The 18,152-nt window shown below is 50.7% G+C and overlaps 1 protein-coding gene across 3 annotated transcripts in view; it reads left to right on the forward strand.

The window, feature by feature from the left end:
* The window catches only part of HEG1 (heart development protein with EGF like domains 1), a 52,728-nt gene that overhangs the window by 13,363 nt on the left and 21,213 nt on the right, over nucleotides 1–18,152 (forward strand). For 2 of the 3 annotated variants that reach the window (XM_040069073.2, XM_058421301.1), the window contains exons 2-10: nucleotides 5,546–5,794; nucleotides 6,812–7,030; nucleotides 7,421–7,693; nucleotides 9,579–9,896; nucleotides 10,423–10,737; nucleotides 11,646–11,954; nucleotides 12,632–13,186; nucleotides 13,512–13,850; nucleotides 14,816–16,180. In XM_040069073.2, the coding sequence (XP_039925007.1) occupies nucleotides 5,546–5,794; nucleotides 6,812–7,030; nucleotides 7,421–7,693; nucleotides 9,579–9,896; nucleotides 10,423–10,737; nucleotides 11,646–11,954; nucleotides 12,632–13,186; nucleotides 13,512–13,850; nucleotides 14,816–16,180 (3,942 nt within the window). The remainder of the gene's footprint in view (nucleotides 1–5,545; nucleotides 5,795–6,811; nucleotides 7,031–7,420; nucleotides 7,694–9,578; nucleotides 9,897–10,422; nucleotides 10,738–11,645; nucleotides 11,955–12,631; nucleotides 13,187–13,511; nucleotides 13,851–14,815; nucleotides 16,181–18,152) is intronic. The other variant, XM_040069074.2, reaches the window with a different exon arrangement.

Here is an 18,152-nt window from a genome sequence, read left to right on the forward strand (position 1 = left end):
TGCAGGGTGCTGTGGCGTGGCACTGAAGTGTCTGAGGACAATGCTGATGCCCCCAGCCCATCGCTGGAAGTGGCCAGGAGGGCATTGACCATGTGGGCCCCGGCATTCAGAGCTTGCAGGGGCTGCTGCTGGCATTAAACCCCCATCACTTTTCTTGAGCTGACATATTAAGGCTCTAGGCACCTTTGTTGCCTGCATGGATCCTTCCTGTTATGGTTAAGGGGACTGAAGGTCCCGTGAATTGCTGTCCTGCTCTGCCTGGAGCCCAGGGGGAGAGGATGAGGAGCAGAAGGACCAGAGCAAGGCACTGCCAGGGAAATGTGTCTATGGGGTGCTGCATCCAAACCGACTCCTACAAAAGGGTGAGAGGCTCTGGTAAGGCTTCTGCACCTTTTCTCTTTCCCCTACACCTTCTCTTGCCACCTTTCTTAATCCAGGCAGAATAATTCCTTGTATTGATGCGAAAAAATTGGCAGAACGGGGTTGACTGCATGTGGTTAAAAACCTCTTGCATTTTTCCCGCACTTAGTGCACACCAGGGACCTTCCCCGGGCGGTATTATCGGCGTGTTTACGCTCAACTGACCCATCTCAAGTATGAACTTTTTCAAACTCCATTTCAGCCCCCCCCCCACCCCCCCACCCCGCCCCGCCTTGAACTTCTTCTTTCAGAGCAAGAACAAGGAAGGAAATTGAAAATCCCAGAGAGCCCTGGACGGTCCAGATTTAGGGCTTTAGCTTTTGTTCGCACAAACTCACTTGGCTCCCAACCGGCCTCCACCCATGATCCCGACATCCGCAGCAGCCGCTCAAAACAGAGCGCAGAGCGCAGAGCCCCGGCAGGGACCGGAGCCGCCCCAGGCACTGCTGCCCCGGCTCTGCTCCCCGAGCCTTCCCCTGCCTTTCTTCCCAACCTTTTCCTACAGCCAGCCAGGGGTTTGCTAAGTGGAGATGAGGTTTTTTTCCTCCCCTCCGCCAGCCTCGGATGATGTTAAGATTATGCAACATTAACAGATGTGGGGTTTATAATTATAGCTGCCTGTCCTCGGGAGGAGCCTTCTTTAGCTCCACGCGCGGCATGGGATGCTCCCGGGGTGGCCCGCAGCCCTGGCAAAACAAGCGCTGCAGGGGCGGCTCCATCCCCATCCCACCGGGAACGGCTCCATCCCCATCCCACCGGGAGCGGCTCCGTCCCCATCCCACCGGGAGCGGCTCCGTCCCCATCCCACCGGGAGCGGCTCCGTTCCCATCCCACCGGGAGCGGCTCCGTTCCCATCCCACCGGGAACGGCTCCGTCCCCATCCCACCGGGAGCGGCTCCGTCCCCATCCCACCGGGAACGGCTCCGTCCCATCCCACCGGGAGCGGCTCCGTCCCCATCCCACCGGGAGCGGCTCCGTCCCCATCCCACCGGGAGCGGGTCCGTCCCCATCCCACCGGGAGCGGCTCCGTCCCCATCCCACCGGGAGCGGCTCCGTCCCCATCCCACCGGGAGCGGCTCCGTTCCCATCCCACCGGGAACGGCTCCGTTCCCATCCCACCGGGAGCGGCTCCGTTCCCATCCCACCGGGAGCAGCTCCATCCCCATCCCACCGGGAACGGCTCCGTCCCCATCCCACCGGGAACAGCTCCGTCCCCATCCCACCGGGACCGGATCCATCCCCATCCCACCGGGAACAGCTCCATCCCCATCCCACCGGGAGCGGGTCCATCCCCATCCCACCGGGAGCGGGTCCATCCCCATCCCACCGGGAGCGGGTCCGTCCCCATCCCACCGGGAACAGCTCCGTCCCCATCCCACTGGGACCGGATCCGTCCCCATCCCACCGGGAACAGCTCCGTCCCCATCCCACCGGGATCGGATCCATCCCCATCCCACCGGGATCGGATCCATCCCCATCCCACCGGGATCGGCTCCATCCCCATCCCACCGGGATCGGCTCCATCCCCATCCCACCGGGAACAGCTCCGTCCCCATCCCACCGGGATCGGCTCCGTCCCCATCCCACCGGGAGCGGCTCCGTCCCCATCCCACCGGGAGCGGCTCCGTCCCCATCCCACCGGGAGCGGCTCCGTCCCCATCCCACCGGGATCGGCTCCGTCCTCATCCCACCGGGAGCGGGTCCATCCCCATCCCACCGGGAGCGACTCCGTCCCCATCCCACCGGGAGCGACTCCGTCCCCATCCCACCGGGAACGGCTCCGTCCCCATCCCACCGGGAGCGGGTCCATCCCCATCCCACCGGGAATGCTCCCCGGGGAATGCCCACCCTCCCGAGGAGGGGCTGCTCCGGGTGAAGGGCCGCTCTAGACAGCCAATCCACTGCTCTTGGCTTTCCTTCTGTGCGAACTCAGGTTAAATTTGTGTTCCCCAGTCAAGAAAGTATTTGTCTGTCCCTCGAGGGGAAAAAAAAAATCCCGTCTGGATGGAAGCAGCGGGGCTGGGATAACTCGCGGCGTGCCTTGGCTGGCTGCAGTCTCCTGACAAATGCTGCCTGTGGGGGATGCTGCTCTCCTGGCATTAGCAGGATACATCCATCCTCCCTCCCTGCCCTAAGATGTCTGTGTGCGATCACAGTCACTGCAGAAAACTCGCATTTTTGTGCTTTTTGGTGTTGTGCTGACCCGAGGTTGAGTTGCGAGCATCACCTAAACGCAACCATCTCTGGAACAGCACATCCCTGCGCTGTGTCAGGGATGGAGACAGAAAATTGTTGGCCCAAAAGGGATTTTTCAGGAGTCTCATAAGGTAGATATCCAATTGGGCTGCCAGGGGCAAGCCCAAAGCCTCTAGAAATCATCTGGAACTTGATCTGTTTGTCCTGGCCGAGCTATATAACTCGGCTCACAGCAAGCCACGGACTTGTTATGCTTGCGAAGAAAAAGTAACACCGAGCCTCGACCTGTCTGGTGAGCATCACTGCTAGTTTTAACCGGGAAGGAAAACACCAATCCGTGGGTGGCAGGGTTCTGTGCTGGAAGTCAAATATTTCTCAGTGGCTGTGGTTGTGCGGAGTTAAACCATGCAAAGCTGTTGGCAGCTTAGCATGTGACAAAATTGTTAGTGACAGATCAGTACCTCAGCTAAAAGGCCACTTTGCCTTAAGCCTTTAATGCAGCAGGGGAGGCCAGATGATCCCATGGGGATTTTTGGGGAAGAAGTTTGATCTGGTGCATCCTCTTCAGAGGAGGGTCGTCTTTGAAGTCTTAATTTCTGCAGGCAAATCAAAGAGGATATTGTGGTTATCTTGCACTTCTGGCAGGCTTGATGGATGTGAGATTTCATGTCTATTTTGTTGAAAAACACAATTTTTTGGGGTTTCCTTACTACATGCTGTGGGTTGTATTTTCCAGCGTGGCTCATGCTCTGCACCCACTGAACTGGGGAGCTGAGCATGAGGTTTTCCTTCGTGCACCAGGGCCTGGCACACCTTGCAGGGCAGAGTTAAAAAAGCCAGATGACTCCAAAAAGCCTGTGTAAATAATACCTTCTCATTCAGCCCCTCCACTGCCTGCCTGCACTCAAAACCAGCTTTGCTGACACCTACAATAGCGGGAAGATTTTGCTTCAATTTATTCCCAGCAGCTCTGCAGAGCCAAAAGGATAGAGAAAACTCTGAGGTAGATTTGCAGGGCAAACAACCACCAGATAAGCAAACAGCAATGTTTTACTTTTGAACTAGTCTCATTCAGTCAAGGAACATTGCTGAAGGCACTGCTTGCTGGCATTTCCAGAGTTACTTTTTAAGAAGTGGCAATGAAATGCCTGCTGCAGTGTCACGCTGCATATTTTAGCCTGCCTGTCCAGAGCCCTTGCTGACAAATGAGTTGGCAGATTTCCCTCTGTCTATCCTCATACCCTAAGGGTTTCTTTAGGCATCTGCTGCTTTGCCTTCTCTCCGTGCAGCAAAGCTGGCCACAGACTTTCCAGGCAGCACGGGCTGCACAGCTGAAAGCTTTTAGTGAGAGGGGGATGGAGAGAAATTCAGTGCACTGCCCTCCAGCACTGCCACATTTTTCAGGGCTGCTATAAATGGACTTGTGGGCTACAATTACAGGCTGGGTATTGGCTTGGAAATGAATATAGCAAGGGTCCCCTGCTACTTCCCATCCCCTTGTCCAACTGGTGAGGACCAGAAGCTTGTCCCATGAGACAGGAGGTGGCTCACAGTGGGCTCTGGGTGGCAGTGGCTGCTCAGCATCGCAGCCACTCTGAGGGCTGCCAGTAAAGGTACTCTGGGCATTCTGCTCAACCACAGCTCTTGTCTCCTTCTCCTTGGCCCCCATGGGGCTTAGACTCCCAGGATGAAATACAGACTGTCCTGCCTACCCCTCTGTTTTCTGGTGAGTTCCCACTGAAGCTATTGCAGATGGGTAGAGGACACCACTTGTGAAATTGCCAGCTCTGTTGTGGCGGGTGCAGCAACTCCAAAGACACACAAGACAATGAGGAAGTGTCCCATAGGTGTTCCTCCCGAACATCCAGTTTTCTTATACAAGATGTTTGGAGGCCCAGGACAGGTTTAACCTTCAGAATCAGAGCTTTTGAGCAGAGACTGACTGCCTTTGGCTGCTGCCTGTGGATGCCATGCACATGGCAGAGACTGCATTTTGGTTCTACAGGAGGTGGATAAAACAGGGACCTTTGCCCTTTCAGATCTGGACCTGCTTTGACTTGTTGTAGGCTTTGAAGGTCATTTGAGGCTGCAGTGCCAGACAGGCTTTGGGACTGTAACACAGATGGTGGCTGCTGGTTTTTGTGGGAACTGATATGCAGGGAAATCCTCCCAGCCCTGGGTGGTACCATAAGCTGAAAAACCCTGATTTCCTGGACTGCCACTCATGCACAATCTTCTTCTTCAACTTGTTTCTTGTATTCTGGTAGGCATTAATGTTAAAAATGCCAAAATATTTCATCACCTTGGGATGCTTTGGCAGCTGGGTGGGCTGTATAATCCACACCATACATGGATCTCCTCTGTCCCCGGTGCTTCCTCGTGTCTGGATGGGTTACACTGACCCTCCTGATTGCCCTGCTGGTCTCAGCCAGGTCCATGCCAACTCTCTGGAGGTGGTGGGATTTGAGGTCATGTGTCCAGCAAGCAGTGGCCAAGTGGAGAGAGGGGAAGAGCTGTGGGGCCCTTTCCCTTCCCATCTGATATTCAGATTGGGGCACGTGGGCTGCGCTGGGTTGTCGGCTCCAGAGACCTTCACACTCCTCCCATGCACGCTACACTGCGAGTATTTCCATCAGTTATTTGTTAAAGACTTTCTTTTTGCTCCTTTCAAAATTTATTTCTCCTAACACAAAGAAGTCCTGAGGGTCTTTTGCAAAGAGATGAGTTTTGGTATTTGGTTCTAGACACCAATCTAGTTTCCACTGGTGCAAATCCAAAAATAAATTTCACGTCTGTGTTTTGATTATACAAAATTTTTCTCTAGTGTAAGTAAGTGAGCTCAGAGCTTGGCCTTGGTGTTACTGCCGTGAGCTGAGCCTGCACATCAGTGCTGATGTGATCTAAGTTTTTTTCTTGTCTTTCCTTTTAGTCATTGAAAGCGGCCATCAGGAGGGAAGTTCAAGCACAGAGATAAGGACTCCTGGTGCTCCTGTGGAGCTGGTGACGATGCTGGCTGGGAGCAGGGAGCGGGCATCGCTGCCTGCCAGGCACGGCGCTGTGCCAGCAGCAAGCAGGGTGACTGCCAGCGATGGGGATGTCACCCCTCCAGGAGCAGGATCCCCAGAGAACCCGTCTGCTGGGACGGTGACCCACCTGCTCACCCACAGCCATCCTCCCGGTGAGTTCTGTGGATGTCAGAGTCCCCGTTAGCTGTTCCCAGCCCATGCACGGAGCATCGCCAGGGGGTTAGGAAGTATTCCTGCCTCACCGCTAGAAATGCAGATTTTTGTGAGAAATCCAATCTCAGGAAAGCTGGGCTTTGTTTTTTAACATTACAACGAAGATGATTCTCAGGAGCTGACTCTGTTTTTCAGCACCCAGCGGTACCCAGGCAGTCCTGCCCATCCTCTGAGCTCAGGGGCTGTGCAAAGAGCGGAGATCCCCGGGTGTCCCCACACCTCCTCCCAGCAGGAACTGAACCCCATTGCAAGCCCAGGTTATAAAAAGAACTCAGCTTAGGGATACCTGGCCAGCTGTGAGGATGATCTGTGCCTGAGATCCTTACATGGAAGTCCTGCAAGTGGACACTTACTTTTGGGCTTGTTCATAGTCTTCACTCATAAGTAAACTTGTGTACTCTTTTAAGCATGAACTTAAATCAAGGCCTGTTTCTCACAGAAGCAAGAGAAAGCTGTGCTGATTGCCCTGTCCCCACCTCAGTTTTGGTTTTTTTTTTTTTAATAACCCCAGATGAAATAAGATATAAGCATAGAGGTTTTCTTTATTTTATTTTTTTTAAAAAATTCCTTGGGTTTTTTTCTGCTTAGGGACTAGAATGTGGAGTTGGCATGCCCAGGCTGCCAGCTGTGGTTTGTTCTGGCACCAGCTCTTTATTGCCTTCTGCATTTTTAATCACTCTCTCAAAAAAAAACCAACCCCAAAAAACAACTGTTTCTTTCGCCATGCACAAATGAAGACGATGTTTAAAATGCCATTATTTTTTGGCGACAGAAACCCTGCTCCCATCAGTCCCTCCTGCAGTTAAACTGTGCTCTGTTAAACATGAGGGATGCAGCTGTGACCCTTCCTGTTGCATGTGGCAGGGCTGGGTACCACTGCAGGTGATGCTGCTGCCACCCAGCTGAGAAAAAAGAATTTTCCATGTAAGCATGACCCTCTCCCTGTTGCTTTCCAGACCCTGGCAGCCGCCACCATGCTGCAGGCAGCCAGGGGAGAGGCAAGAGGACTCTGGCTTCTCCCAGCACCCCTGCAGCTGCCGAGGGGACAGCGCCAGGCCCGGGAGCCGTCAGCACCGAGTCGGCCGAGGGGACGCAGGGAGGGCACTGGAACGTGTCAGGGTTTAACAACACCCTGAGCATGCTGCAATCTTCATCTTCAGAATCTCATCACCCAGGTGAGCCATCCCAATTCAGCCTAGGAGCGCTGGGAAGGTGTTCCAGCACCTGGGGACAAGGTGAATGCTGTTCCCCAGAGCAGCCAGCACGGGTTAAGCCTGGTTCTCCTGTGTCGTAGAGCTTTGTGGATCCAGCTCTCCATCCACAGCATGCACTCAGGACAGTTTTCTGCCTTGCTTTGTGCACAAGGATGGAGTGAAGAATCCATGTGGTTTCTCTTGGTATTCAAAATTATGAATTGCTTGATGCAGCTTCCAGACACAAAGTTTCTGTAGGCACAGTACAGGCAGAGGGGCTGAGGGGCAGCGGAAGGGTGGCAGTGAGGAATGGTGTGCAGGCAGCTAAGCCCATCTCCAGGCTCTCATCTGCTTTCCCCCATTGCCTTGCAGGCACTGACAGCCTCTCTCAACCCATGAGCCGCTGGGTGGGCACAGAGCTGGGCAGCAGCCCTGCTGTGGGCACTGCAGCTGCTTCACCCAGCCCCTTGGGGAGCAGCCCCAGCACTGCCCTCCCTGGCTCCCTGGGACAGCCCCAGGCCTCCTTCCAAGCTTCAAGCACTCAGACTGGTGCAGAGCACATCATGCTACACCCCAAGGGTGTCACAGGAAACTCCACCAGGCCTTTGCTGACAGCATCCTCTCCCACGGACAATGCTTTTGGAGGTGAGCTTTGCTGGCCTTTGTTTCATAGCTTTAAAAAGCCATTTTATAGTACTTGGTTTCTGGAAGCAGAGGAGATGCTCTGTTTCGCATGCACTCTGTTTTTATTATTTGGATGGTTAGCTGAAATTCCCTGCTGAAAGCAGGAAAAAGCAATGGAAAAAATAATTGGATCCAACCCCCCCCCCCCCACCAGCATTTTCCACTTTAAAAAACCCCAAAGTTCTTTGGATCACAGTTATCACAGTGTTTTCTGCAGGGTGGATGTCTGCAGCAGTGAAATACCTTCACTGGGCCAGTGCCAGCTGCAGAGCAAGGGCAGCTCTGAGCCGTGACCTGTGCCCAGGTGGTGACGGAGTGGGGTGGGAGGTTGGGAACCCACACTTGTGGCCACAGGGGGTGGGTTTGTCCTCAGCTAGGCAGAGTGAGATGCCTGTGCTTAACAACTTGCTTAGGGCAGCAAACCTGAGATCCCTGGGCTCAATTGCTGCTCTGCAGCAGCCAGTTTCTGGAGTTCCCAAAAACAGAGACTTTGCCCAGCTTGACGTGAATACTGAAAACCTCAGCGTTGCCAAATCCTTATCCTGTGTCCTGCTCCTGAGCTTTTCAGGAGCAAACACATCTCCAGGGTTCTCACACTGACACATCCCTTCTCTCTGTCACAGCTCCTGGGAGCACCACTGGGGCTGCAGGAGATCTGAGATGCAGTACTGAAGGACAGTGCCCCTCTGAGCCCTGGGATGCGCAGTGAGCTGCAGGCTCCTGTGGGAATGTGGCTGTGCTTAGGTTTCCTCCCTTTGCTCTTTGATGCTGTGCTCAAGCAATAAAAGAAAAAAAAAAAAAAAGAAAAAAACCTGAGCCTATTTCCAACAATATTAGAGCAAAGATGGGATTAAGGGCAAATCCCTGGAGCCCCTGTCCTGTGGGGTTTCCTGCTGTCTGGGCCACGCCACTCTCACAAAGCCTGGCAGCAAGCCCTGCGTTTTGTGCGAGGTCTTCCTGCAGTGAGGGGAGTTATGCCATTCCAAAGGAGCACTTTGTCCAGATTGAAAACTTCCTATGCTTAATATCTGTATGTGCACCGTAAGCATCTGGGAGGAAAATGGATCCATCTGTTTATAATTTCATACGTATAAATCCTTTTTTTTTTTTTTTTTTTTTTTAATTGTACCGTAGCCGTTGGAAGCAGCTACCAGCCATCCCACAACTCAGCTACGGAGAGATTCAGTTCAGATTTCCCCACCACCAACACCTCTGTTTCCACAACAGCCACCAAGGGTGGAGGGAGGACGTTAAGGTCTCTGCCAGCCAGCACCAGGCTGGTCACCATGGCAGAGATTTCCACCTCTGGGACTGAAATCACCAGCTCTTCAGCCCAGAGCCAGACCCCTGGGATGTCTGTGGGTGCTCAGGGTGATGGAGGCAGAGGTGTCACAGACCCATTGCTCACAGGCTTGCCATCTGCTTCGGAAAGTGCTTCCACAAATGAGTTTTGATAGATAGCTGTATACCTCAGAACTCTTATTTAAAGACTCTCTATTAACAAAATACATCCTTTTCATTTTAAAGAAAGGAGGAATAATATTGTATTTGGCACATTCTGTACATTTAAAAACATTTCACAGAAATGAAAGTATGGATAAATATTATTCTTGTTGGAAGGGGAGGATAGACTTTCCTTGAAAACTTCCAGTTGAATTTTTCAAGCAATAACTTCAGCAGTTCCTATTTAGAGACCACTTTCCCCCTGTCTTAATGATTTCCCAGTATTAAATATTTCCGTCTTGAATATTCACACACACATTGTCTTCATCTACTGATAGCGGGATGAAACCTACCCAGCAGTTTTTATTTACGCTTATGCAGTTTTGTCTTTCTCCTTTTTCAGCTTTTAGCAGCAATTACGAACCCCCCAAGAGCATCCCGGGTGCAGAAGAGGCGATGCTGCGCTTGGACATGCAGGGTGCTGCCATGTCCAGCACGGCAGTGGGGACACTGATGTCCCCAGAGGATGGCCACACAGCTGGGGTGACAAGGGACTCTGCCACCAGCACCAACCCCACAAGCTCTTTGGGCGGGACCCCCTCTTCCTTGAGGACTGGGACACATCATCCCGACAGCTCACGGGAAGCCACCGATCTCCCAGGCACTGCTGGGGGTCCTTTACTCACAAGCTCCCTCTCTGCCTCTGAAGGTCCTTTCCGAGGTAAATTTGTTAGTCTGAAAGCTGTCTGCCTTGGGGCTGGGTGAGATTTCACATCCCTGCGCTGTTTCTCTTCAGATATGGTCATCGGTCATTATTGGATACTCGGATGTTTTTACTACTGGCTGCACTGAGCTGGCAGTGGGGTGGGTGGGAGCAGGGAGAGTGGAGCTCAGCTTTTGGGTGATAGAGTGGAAAACATCAATGGCCTCATTACTAGTGAAACTCCTGTCCTGGCAGGAACATTGGTAAGAAATACGTGCACACCCTTTCCCTGCCAGAGACACTTACTGGGGTTTTGCTGCTGTCACCTGGAGTTATATCTGTCATGCAGACTGGTCTGTAGGACATGGGTCTGAGATTTTTCATGGCTTTTTGTGAGGAATGTGTGCCTGTCATTAAGAGACTCACCTCTTCACAGAGCAACACCTTCAGTTTCTCAATGGGCAGCGTAGAAACGGGGGCTGAGCAAACAGGTGTATGTATTGCTCTGTATGTGTAAATCAAACCTGGTTCTATTGTATCCTAGGTGTCAGAAGCAGCCACAGACCAGTGGCAGAGAAAACCTCCTTCACTCCCTCTGCCACCAACGTTCCCGTTTCAGCCACGCCCAGCGGTGCTGGGAGGCCGCCCAGGTCTGCCTCGGCCAGCAGCCACTGGACAGCGGCCAAGGGCTCCACGTCCAGCAGTGCCCCGTACAGGACCTTGGGCACAGCCCAGTTGTCCACATCTTCTGTGAGAGAGACCTCCAGAGCTCAGGGGTCCACAGGAATGACCGATTTCACCGAGGTGGCAGACTCTTCCCTGACACGTTCTCGCTCTCCTTCGGAAGGTCCTTCCCCTGGTAAGCTCACGTTAGAATTGAAATTTCATTTTTCTTACAAGCCAAAGGAGGACTTCCTGCAGCTTACACTTGCCTGAATCTTTCCTGCTATGTAGAATATACTCTTTGGAAGGATGCAGTGGGATTTTGTGTTTGAAATTATTCAGCTCTTTCTTGACCAAAAAAATGTGCTTTAGATTTTTTTACAGAAAGGGCACATGTGTGGAAAGTTTCATTATGCCAAGAAAAAGAATTAACTTTCAAATCACAGTCCTTCTTTTGCTAGCTCCAGTTGCTATCTCTGCATTACAGACAAGAGAACTAAGCAAGTGAGGATTAGATCATGTCCCTGTGATCCCAAGGATCAGAGTTGAGTTCCTGCCTTCTGTCTTACTTCTTGGATTGTGCTGTTTCCCAGAATTTGAACCAGCTCAATAAATTTAAGGCAACTTTGAATGTGGTCTCTGAGGTCTTTCATGCTGCTGTTTGGTCATAGTCCCTGCTGTGGTTCTGAAGGGGTCTCATCCCCTTGGTCCTGTTTTTTCGGACTTCTCTAAGACCTTCACGCTGCTCAGGGTAGTGCCTTGTCTGAACTGATTTCCAGGCTTTTCTGGGTCATCACGATATTTGTTCTAACAGCATGAAGTGCACTCAGGCACATAATGGTGAAATCAAGTGCACAGTATTAATATTTCAACAGTTTTTATATAATAGCACTTTTGTCAGCGTCACACTGTTTTTTAGAAGACAAATTTTTGTAGGAATGATTTACATATTTGGAAATTGACATCTTCGGAAATTGACATCTTCTCATATTTTCTACTTGTGTTTGTGCAATTCCTGCCTCTGGGTGCTATTGGAAAAAAGCTCATTTTTATTTATAGTTTCATATGTGTAAAAATGTAAATTGTTTCTTTATCACATTTTAGCAACTGGAAGCAGCCACGTGTCATTCAGCATCCTGTCAACAGAGAGAAGAACCAATTTCCCTACCACCATCACATCAGTTTCCACAACAGGCACCAAGGGTGGAGGGAGGACGTTAAGGTCTCTGCCAGCCAGCACCACACTGGCCCAAACAACAGAGATTTCCACCACTGGTACTGAAAACATCAGCTCTCCAGGCCATTCCCAGTATTCTCTGGGAACCCAGGGTGGTGGTGGCAGAGGTGCCACCCTGTTGTCCATGAACCCATTGCTCACAGGCTCACCTTCTGCTTCAGAAAGCACTTCCCCAGGTGAGTTCTGACCACACATCCAACACCACCTGCATGGAGGATGAGGGCATGCTAGAAGGTGCTGGATGATGGCATTGGACATCATGGATGAAAATTTCAATTTCCAGAGAAAAATGCGTTATCTGTTTCTTACATTTAGCCGCTGGGAGAAGCCAGCCTTACTGCCAGAGCAGTCTGGCCCTGAGATTCGCTGTGCTTTCACGGACACCACAATTTCAAGACTGCCCTTTGTGTAAACAGTGTCTGTGTTTACACCAGCAGAAGCAGCAGCAGTCATTCCTGACTCCCACCCTGGGGTGCAAAGGCAGTGTTTATGGATCCCATACAAACCTGCCATGCTTTCTTTTGAGTACCAGGGATTTTTGGTGCTGTGTAACCTCCCCCTCACTCAATGTGGGTGTCTGGTGTCCAGGTCAGGCCTGTGGCACTGGGAGCAGTGCCGAAGGGAAGCAAACCCAAAAGTGCTCCCATAACTTTGTTCCTGATGCCCTCTCCAGGGTGCCCTGCTGTGAGCTGCACCTCCTGGCACAGGAAAGAGCTGTGCCTTCACATTTTCCACATTGGATTTTCTGCCACGTTCTCTCTGTGCCCTCAGCCTGAGGTTGGCGATGGAAGAGAGAACACCTGCTCATTTATAGTTTAGGGTGCATAACTCATTTTGCTTTGCTCTTTCTCAGCAGACAGGACCTCAGCAACGGGAGGACGCCTGCCTCTCGCCAGCACACCCAGTGTGGTGACAGCTACCGCCAGTGAGGAGAGCAGCACAGTGCCTGTGTTGGACACCCGTGGAGCTTCCAGAGACACAGGGAGCTCTGTTCCCTCTCTCCGCCACGCCAGCACCCTGGACATGGTCCTGTTGTCCTCAGCAGCAGCAGAGCCTGGGAAGAAGAGTAATGTTTCACAGAGTGGTGCTGGACTCAGTGAGCTTCCAACAAAGCTGCTGCCTGCGTTTTCTCCCAGCATCTCAGTGCCTTCACCTTCAGCCACACTCTTCGTCCACAAGGAAGGGACATCTCAAGCCCCAGGGAACCGCAGCATGTGGAGCACAAAAGCAGAAAGCCTCACATCTCACCCGGACACAGCTGGGGACATCCGCACCGGCCCCGTCCCGTCCTCCACAGCATGGCCTCGAGTGAGACACGTGTCATCTGGCCAAGAAGGGTCCCCAGAGCCCAAGGTCACCCTTTCATCCAAGGTCTTCACCTACTTCTCAACTGCTGCTGAACCTTCCAGTGAGTTTTTCTGAACTCTGAGGTAGCATTTGATTGCCTCTCCCTTCCCCTCCTCTGTAGGATTGACACAGCTGTTGCAGATGTCATGGGCAGCATTTATCAGTGGTGTTGTATATCTGCAGCTGCTGATGCTTAACAAGAAGGGTCTCATTCTTGAGACATGTAGCTTGTAGGACACATCGACTGCCTGTCTGGGTGGGGTGATAATTAGAAATAACATAAACATACCATTATGACTCTAATGGTACTGATTCCTCAGTGTTTGGACAGTCCTGTCTGCTCTGAGGTGATAAAATCAGATGCCTGCTTTTCATTCCTTTTCCAGCTATTGGCAGCAGCCATCGCTTCCTAAGCAGCTCAGGTGCTGAGAGGATGTCCAGCCCCGTCACCAGTCCCGTGTACAGTTCATCCACGTCAGGGGGTGCTCAGGAGGGGATGCTGCACTCAGTGACAGATGGCACACTGGCTGGTGGCGTGGAGAGCTCATCTTTCCATGCCGAAGCTTCCAGCTCTCGAGGGCTGTCTGAGCCAGCAGTGGTGGAGCAGGGCGGGGCAGCCAATGCCTCCACCAGCAGCGGGGGCTTCACGGGCTTTGCGACGGAGACGGTGTTCGTACGTTCTGCCAAGATACCCACTGACTCTTCTTTCCAAAACAACCTCACGAGTAAGTTGATGTCTCCTGGTGTACGTCTGGGGAGAATTCACATTGTCCTGTTTTTCAGTACGTTGTACATAAAGTTCTCGTTCGTTACTACATTCAATACCACCTGTGGGTTCACGCAGGGGGATGTTTCCATCAAAGGACTCAAAACCGGACCCCACACAGATGGGGGAACTGTTCAAGAAGTGGAGCCATAAACCCTTCTGTTTTGATGGCTGCTTTACTCTTTTTTGCATCCTGACTTTTTCTGTGTGATGCTTTCAGAAGTGTTTTGTGATGACCTAAGTCAGTTGTAGAATTAAAACAAATTCTCAATACCATTTTTTATTTTTTTAAAGTTGGCTGTACTTAGCTTTACATCTTGAAATTGGTATTATAAGATTGATTGCACCTTTTATGCTAAATAATTTTTTTTCAGGCTGATGTGCTGTGCATTTAAGTTTTCCTGGCTGCAAAGTTTTGAATCACTGGGTTCATGATAAGCTGCAAATTAACATAATGTTATAATTTCATCCCGCAGAGGCATGAAGTTCACTGTGTCTAAAAAGAAATTGACTGAACAAAATGGATATTCTGTAGATGGGAATGGAGGATAAGAGGGAGAGGATATGAGTTTTGTAAATTATGAGTGATAAAGAGAACAATTGGGTTTTCCTGCTTAGCTTGCCACAAATATCACAGAATGCTAAGAGCTCAATCGCTTTAGGAAAGCAATATGTGAAGAACAGTGATTCCAAAACCTACACATTTTATGGGAGTCTTGTCAGGGTTCAACATTTTAGAATCAATTAAGGAGTGCATAAGACTCCTAATCCCATAACCATGCTTGAATGGTGCTCGAAATTTTTAGAAAATCGCGGTCAGGTTCACAGACAGGAACATCCTATTTAGCAAACAGTTTTAATATGACATCAAAATGCCGTTACATTACCCTGTCTTCCTAATATTTTTTTGTCCATATACTCCAGACTTTTCAGGTAGCCATCGTCCAGTCAGTAGCATCGATGCTGAGAAAAGGACCTCGGTTTCTCACACAGATGGCACATACATTTCAACCACATACACCAGAGGAGGAGAAAGGACCCTCCTGTCTATCTCCAACAGCAGCACCTCTGCTGACTCCTCAGAAAGTTCCACCTTTTTTTCTGAAATTTCCAATCCTTTTGATGCCTCACAGTCATCTGTGGCTCACGACAGGCAGACCAATGCATCAAAGAGCAGCAGTTTTGTTGAACCCTCTACGGAGCCGTTGCTGGTGCACCCTTCCAAACCGTTGACGTCTGCATCTACAGGCAGCATAGAAAATACAACTCCATTCAACACTGACTCTGAGTTGTTGACCACTGACAGATCATCTCTGTCTTCATCAGCGTTTCCAGCCTCTTCCTCACTGTCATCACTGCAGCACTCTCTGTCGTCAACACCACCACCGACTCATCTGTTTACGCTGTCAGAATCACCTGAGCCACACTCGCCCTCTGTGATGGCATCTTCATCCCCTCTGCAGGTTTTGTCATCCTCCTTGCCCACTTCCTCCTTGCCCTCCCCATCTTACTCATTGGCATCTTTATTGTCTGTATTTTCATCACCCTCATCCATCTCGCAGTCCAGTGAGAGTGATCAAGCAGGCACCACTGTGGCGATGAGTGTGGTCAGGCAGGTGCCCTCCACAGCTGCCACAGCCAGGAGCTCACCCAGAGAGACCAACAAGCCCAGTGTCACACACCAGCCCCAAAAGAGCACCACCTTCACTCCCACCAGGTCACCGGTCCCTACGGCACCCATGGAGCTGCTTGGTGGACGCGTCGTGACTGTGACCGCTCCCGTGACAGTAACGGAGACTGCCTCCCCTAGAGATGCCACCACCCAAGGGGACAGCTTTGGGAAGGCAACACCACTGCTCACCACAGCCAGTGTTTCTTCACAGGCTGGTCCAACAGATGCACCCCTTAGTCCCTCACCAAGTGCAACAAATCACAGCAGCGTTGTCCCCACAGTGACAGTGACCACGGTGAAACCTCCTGTGCTGACAACGCCGGCCGGTCGCCGGCCCACCCCGGGTGAGGCCAGCACCATGAAAGACCACAGGGCCCAGACACCTACTGCCACTAAGCACAGTTATACCACTGGTAAAAGCACAGAAGCCATGGATGCCACCACTGCAAAGCCTGGCAAAGTCACCGAGGAAAACCTCCATGTTACAAGTCCTTCTGAAGCCTCTCCAACCACCAAGACCACTGTGAGCATTACAACCACTTTGGCTGCTACCAAACCGACCGCTGCTCCTCCGTCGAGCAGCACGGTCGGGCTGAGGACATCACCTCCAGCAACAGGTAACGTGTACAATGGCTCTCACCACTGGTGGGGCCAGGAGCAAGCAGGGCAGGAACACCTGGGTCTCATTTCAGGAGTTTTCAAAGAGCTGTGTGTGCATGTATTTATGAGAAGTCTGTTGTCAGCAGGGTTGAGGGCAATAAGTCTCCATAGTGATTTTTTTAAGCTAGGGGTTTAGCAATCAGGTTGAATGGCTGAAATAAGGGTGAGCACTCTCTGAGCATTACTGATGGTGAGCAATTTGGTGACCATTTCTGATAGAAAGATTAAGCTGAAATTTGACAGTTTCGAGAAAATAAAGCTGATTGGCCTTACAGGTAAGCACAGGATGCACTTGATATATGTTGATAGGTTAACAATAACAATAGATAATGATTGATAGCTGTCTTATTAATGAGAAAGTACACTTGGCCAGCACTTGGTATTTGAGTTGAAACTACTTCTCATATTACAACCTATGGTTTTTTTCTCCCCATCTCACTAAATATTAATCTTCTACTTAGGGGCATGATGCTTCTTCTGGTAGGCTATGTACCATAGTTCTGCTGAGTGTGTTGTTACAGTAATTTATTACCACTGCCAGTTTCCTTATCTTCTCAAGTAAATACATTTGGTGAAGTCTTATATGAAAGGAAATTGACTTTGTGCTTGAAGTTCAAAGCCCAGCCATCATGCCATTGTACGATATTGTGTGTGCTAAAGGCATTAATCTCAGTGAAATATTGGCAATAATATATATTCCATCCAATAATTAAGTATTTAAAGGTTACTTCTCAGGCTGATTTGGTTTTAATTATAACTATACCCTCATGCAAAAAAAAAAAAAAAATCACTTTACTGGAAAGAATTCTTTTAAATTGAAAAATTAAGGTAATGCATCGTGTTCAGCAGCACACTTTTGCCAAATTATTCTTTCCTCTGAAAACTGGAAATTTACCATTTACCAGAATGAAAAAGATCCTTCTGCTCTCTTGGATGTGGTGCTTTGTTACATGGGCAATCACTGCCCTGAGAGAAACTGCCCTGGTCTCTGCTGTACAAAGCACAAACTGAAGGATGGCAGAATGAAAGCCGCGGTTTTAAATCATACCCACTCATTTCTGGACGCTTAGATTAGAGTCACCAGATCTGCTTCTCACTGCTGCTGAGGTAGCTGTGCCAGGCTAGTCTGAGATTGCATCAAGTGGTGTATCCCAGTGCAGAGTTGGGCTCAGGGCTCTCAGGCCTCTGTGGTGCCATGGTTATTGCAGTGCCACCAGAAATGCTCACACGGGTTTGGCTCCTGTGCTTGGTGCTTTAACCACAGAGTCTGTCCTTCCTGCCTTGGCTGCAGCACTCAGGAACAGCCACAAGATAGGTGCAAGTGCTGTGTAAGATGTTTTGGTGTTCTTGTAGAGCCTTGTCACTGACAAGTCCACAGCCCTGCCTATGGTCTGCCCTTGTGGATGTGTGTGATGTGTGTGCTCAAGTGAGTCATAGATGCAGCAAGAGGAGCCTTTTTGACCAGGACATATTTTTTCCTTTTTTTTTTTTTTTCAAGAGGAAATATTGGGTGTATTCTTCAGAATTTGCAGTTTGAGTTGTGTAATCTATGAAGCATCTGAGATTACAGTCCTTAATCCCCTGAGACACCGTATTATCACAGTGGTGTCTGCTCCCCGAGCTCTTGCTCACCCAGCAGGAAGGGCACTGTGCGTGTGGCACAGGCAGGAATCACTGCTGTGACCATCCCCAGGCTGGCATGGAGGAGCTCTGGAAAAGGAGGTGATTGCAGCCAGGGCTGCCTCCACCATTACTGGGTAATCAACAGACTGGATCAGTGCTCAGGCACTGCTTTTGGAGCAGAGAAACACGGCCTGGATGAAAAGGGCAGGATGTTGGTGAAGCAGCCCATGCTCACCGGCCTAACTTGTGCTGTTGGGGTTCCTTCTTTGGTCTCCTCATGCATAAACTGTTGGGTTGTTTGTCTTT

The sequence above is a fragment of the Hirundo rustica genome, chromosome 7 (assembly GCF_015227805.2).
Source record: "Hirundo rustica isolate bHirRus1 chromosome 7, bHirRus1.pri.v3, whole genome shotgun sequence".
NCBI lineage: Eukaryota > Metazoa > Chordata > Aves > Passeriformes > Hirundinidae > Hirundo > Hirundo rustica.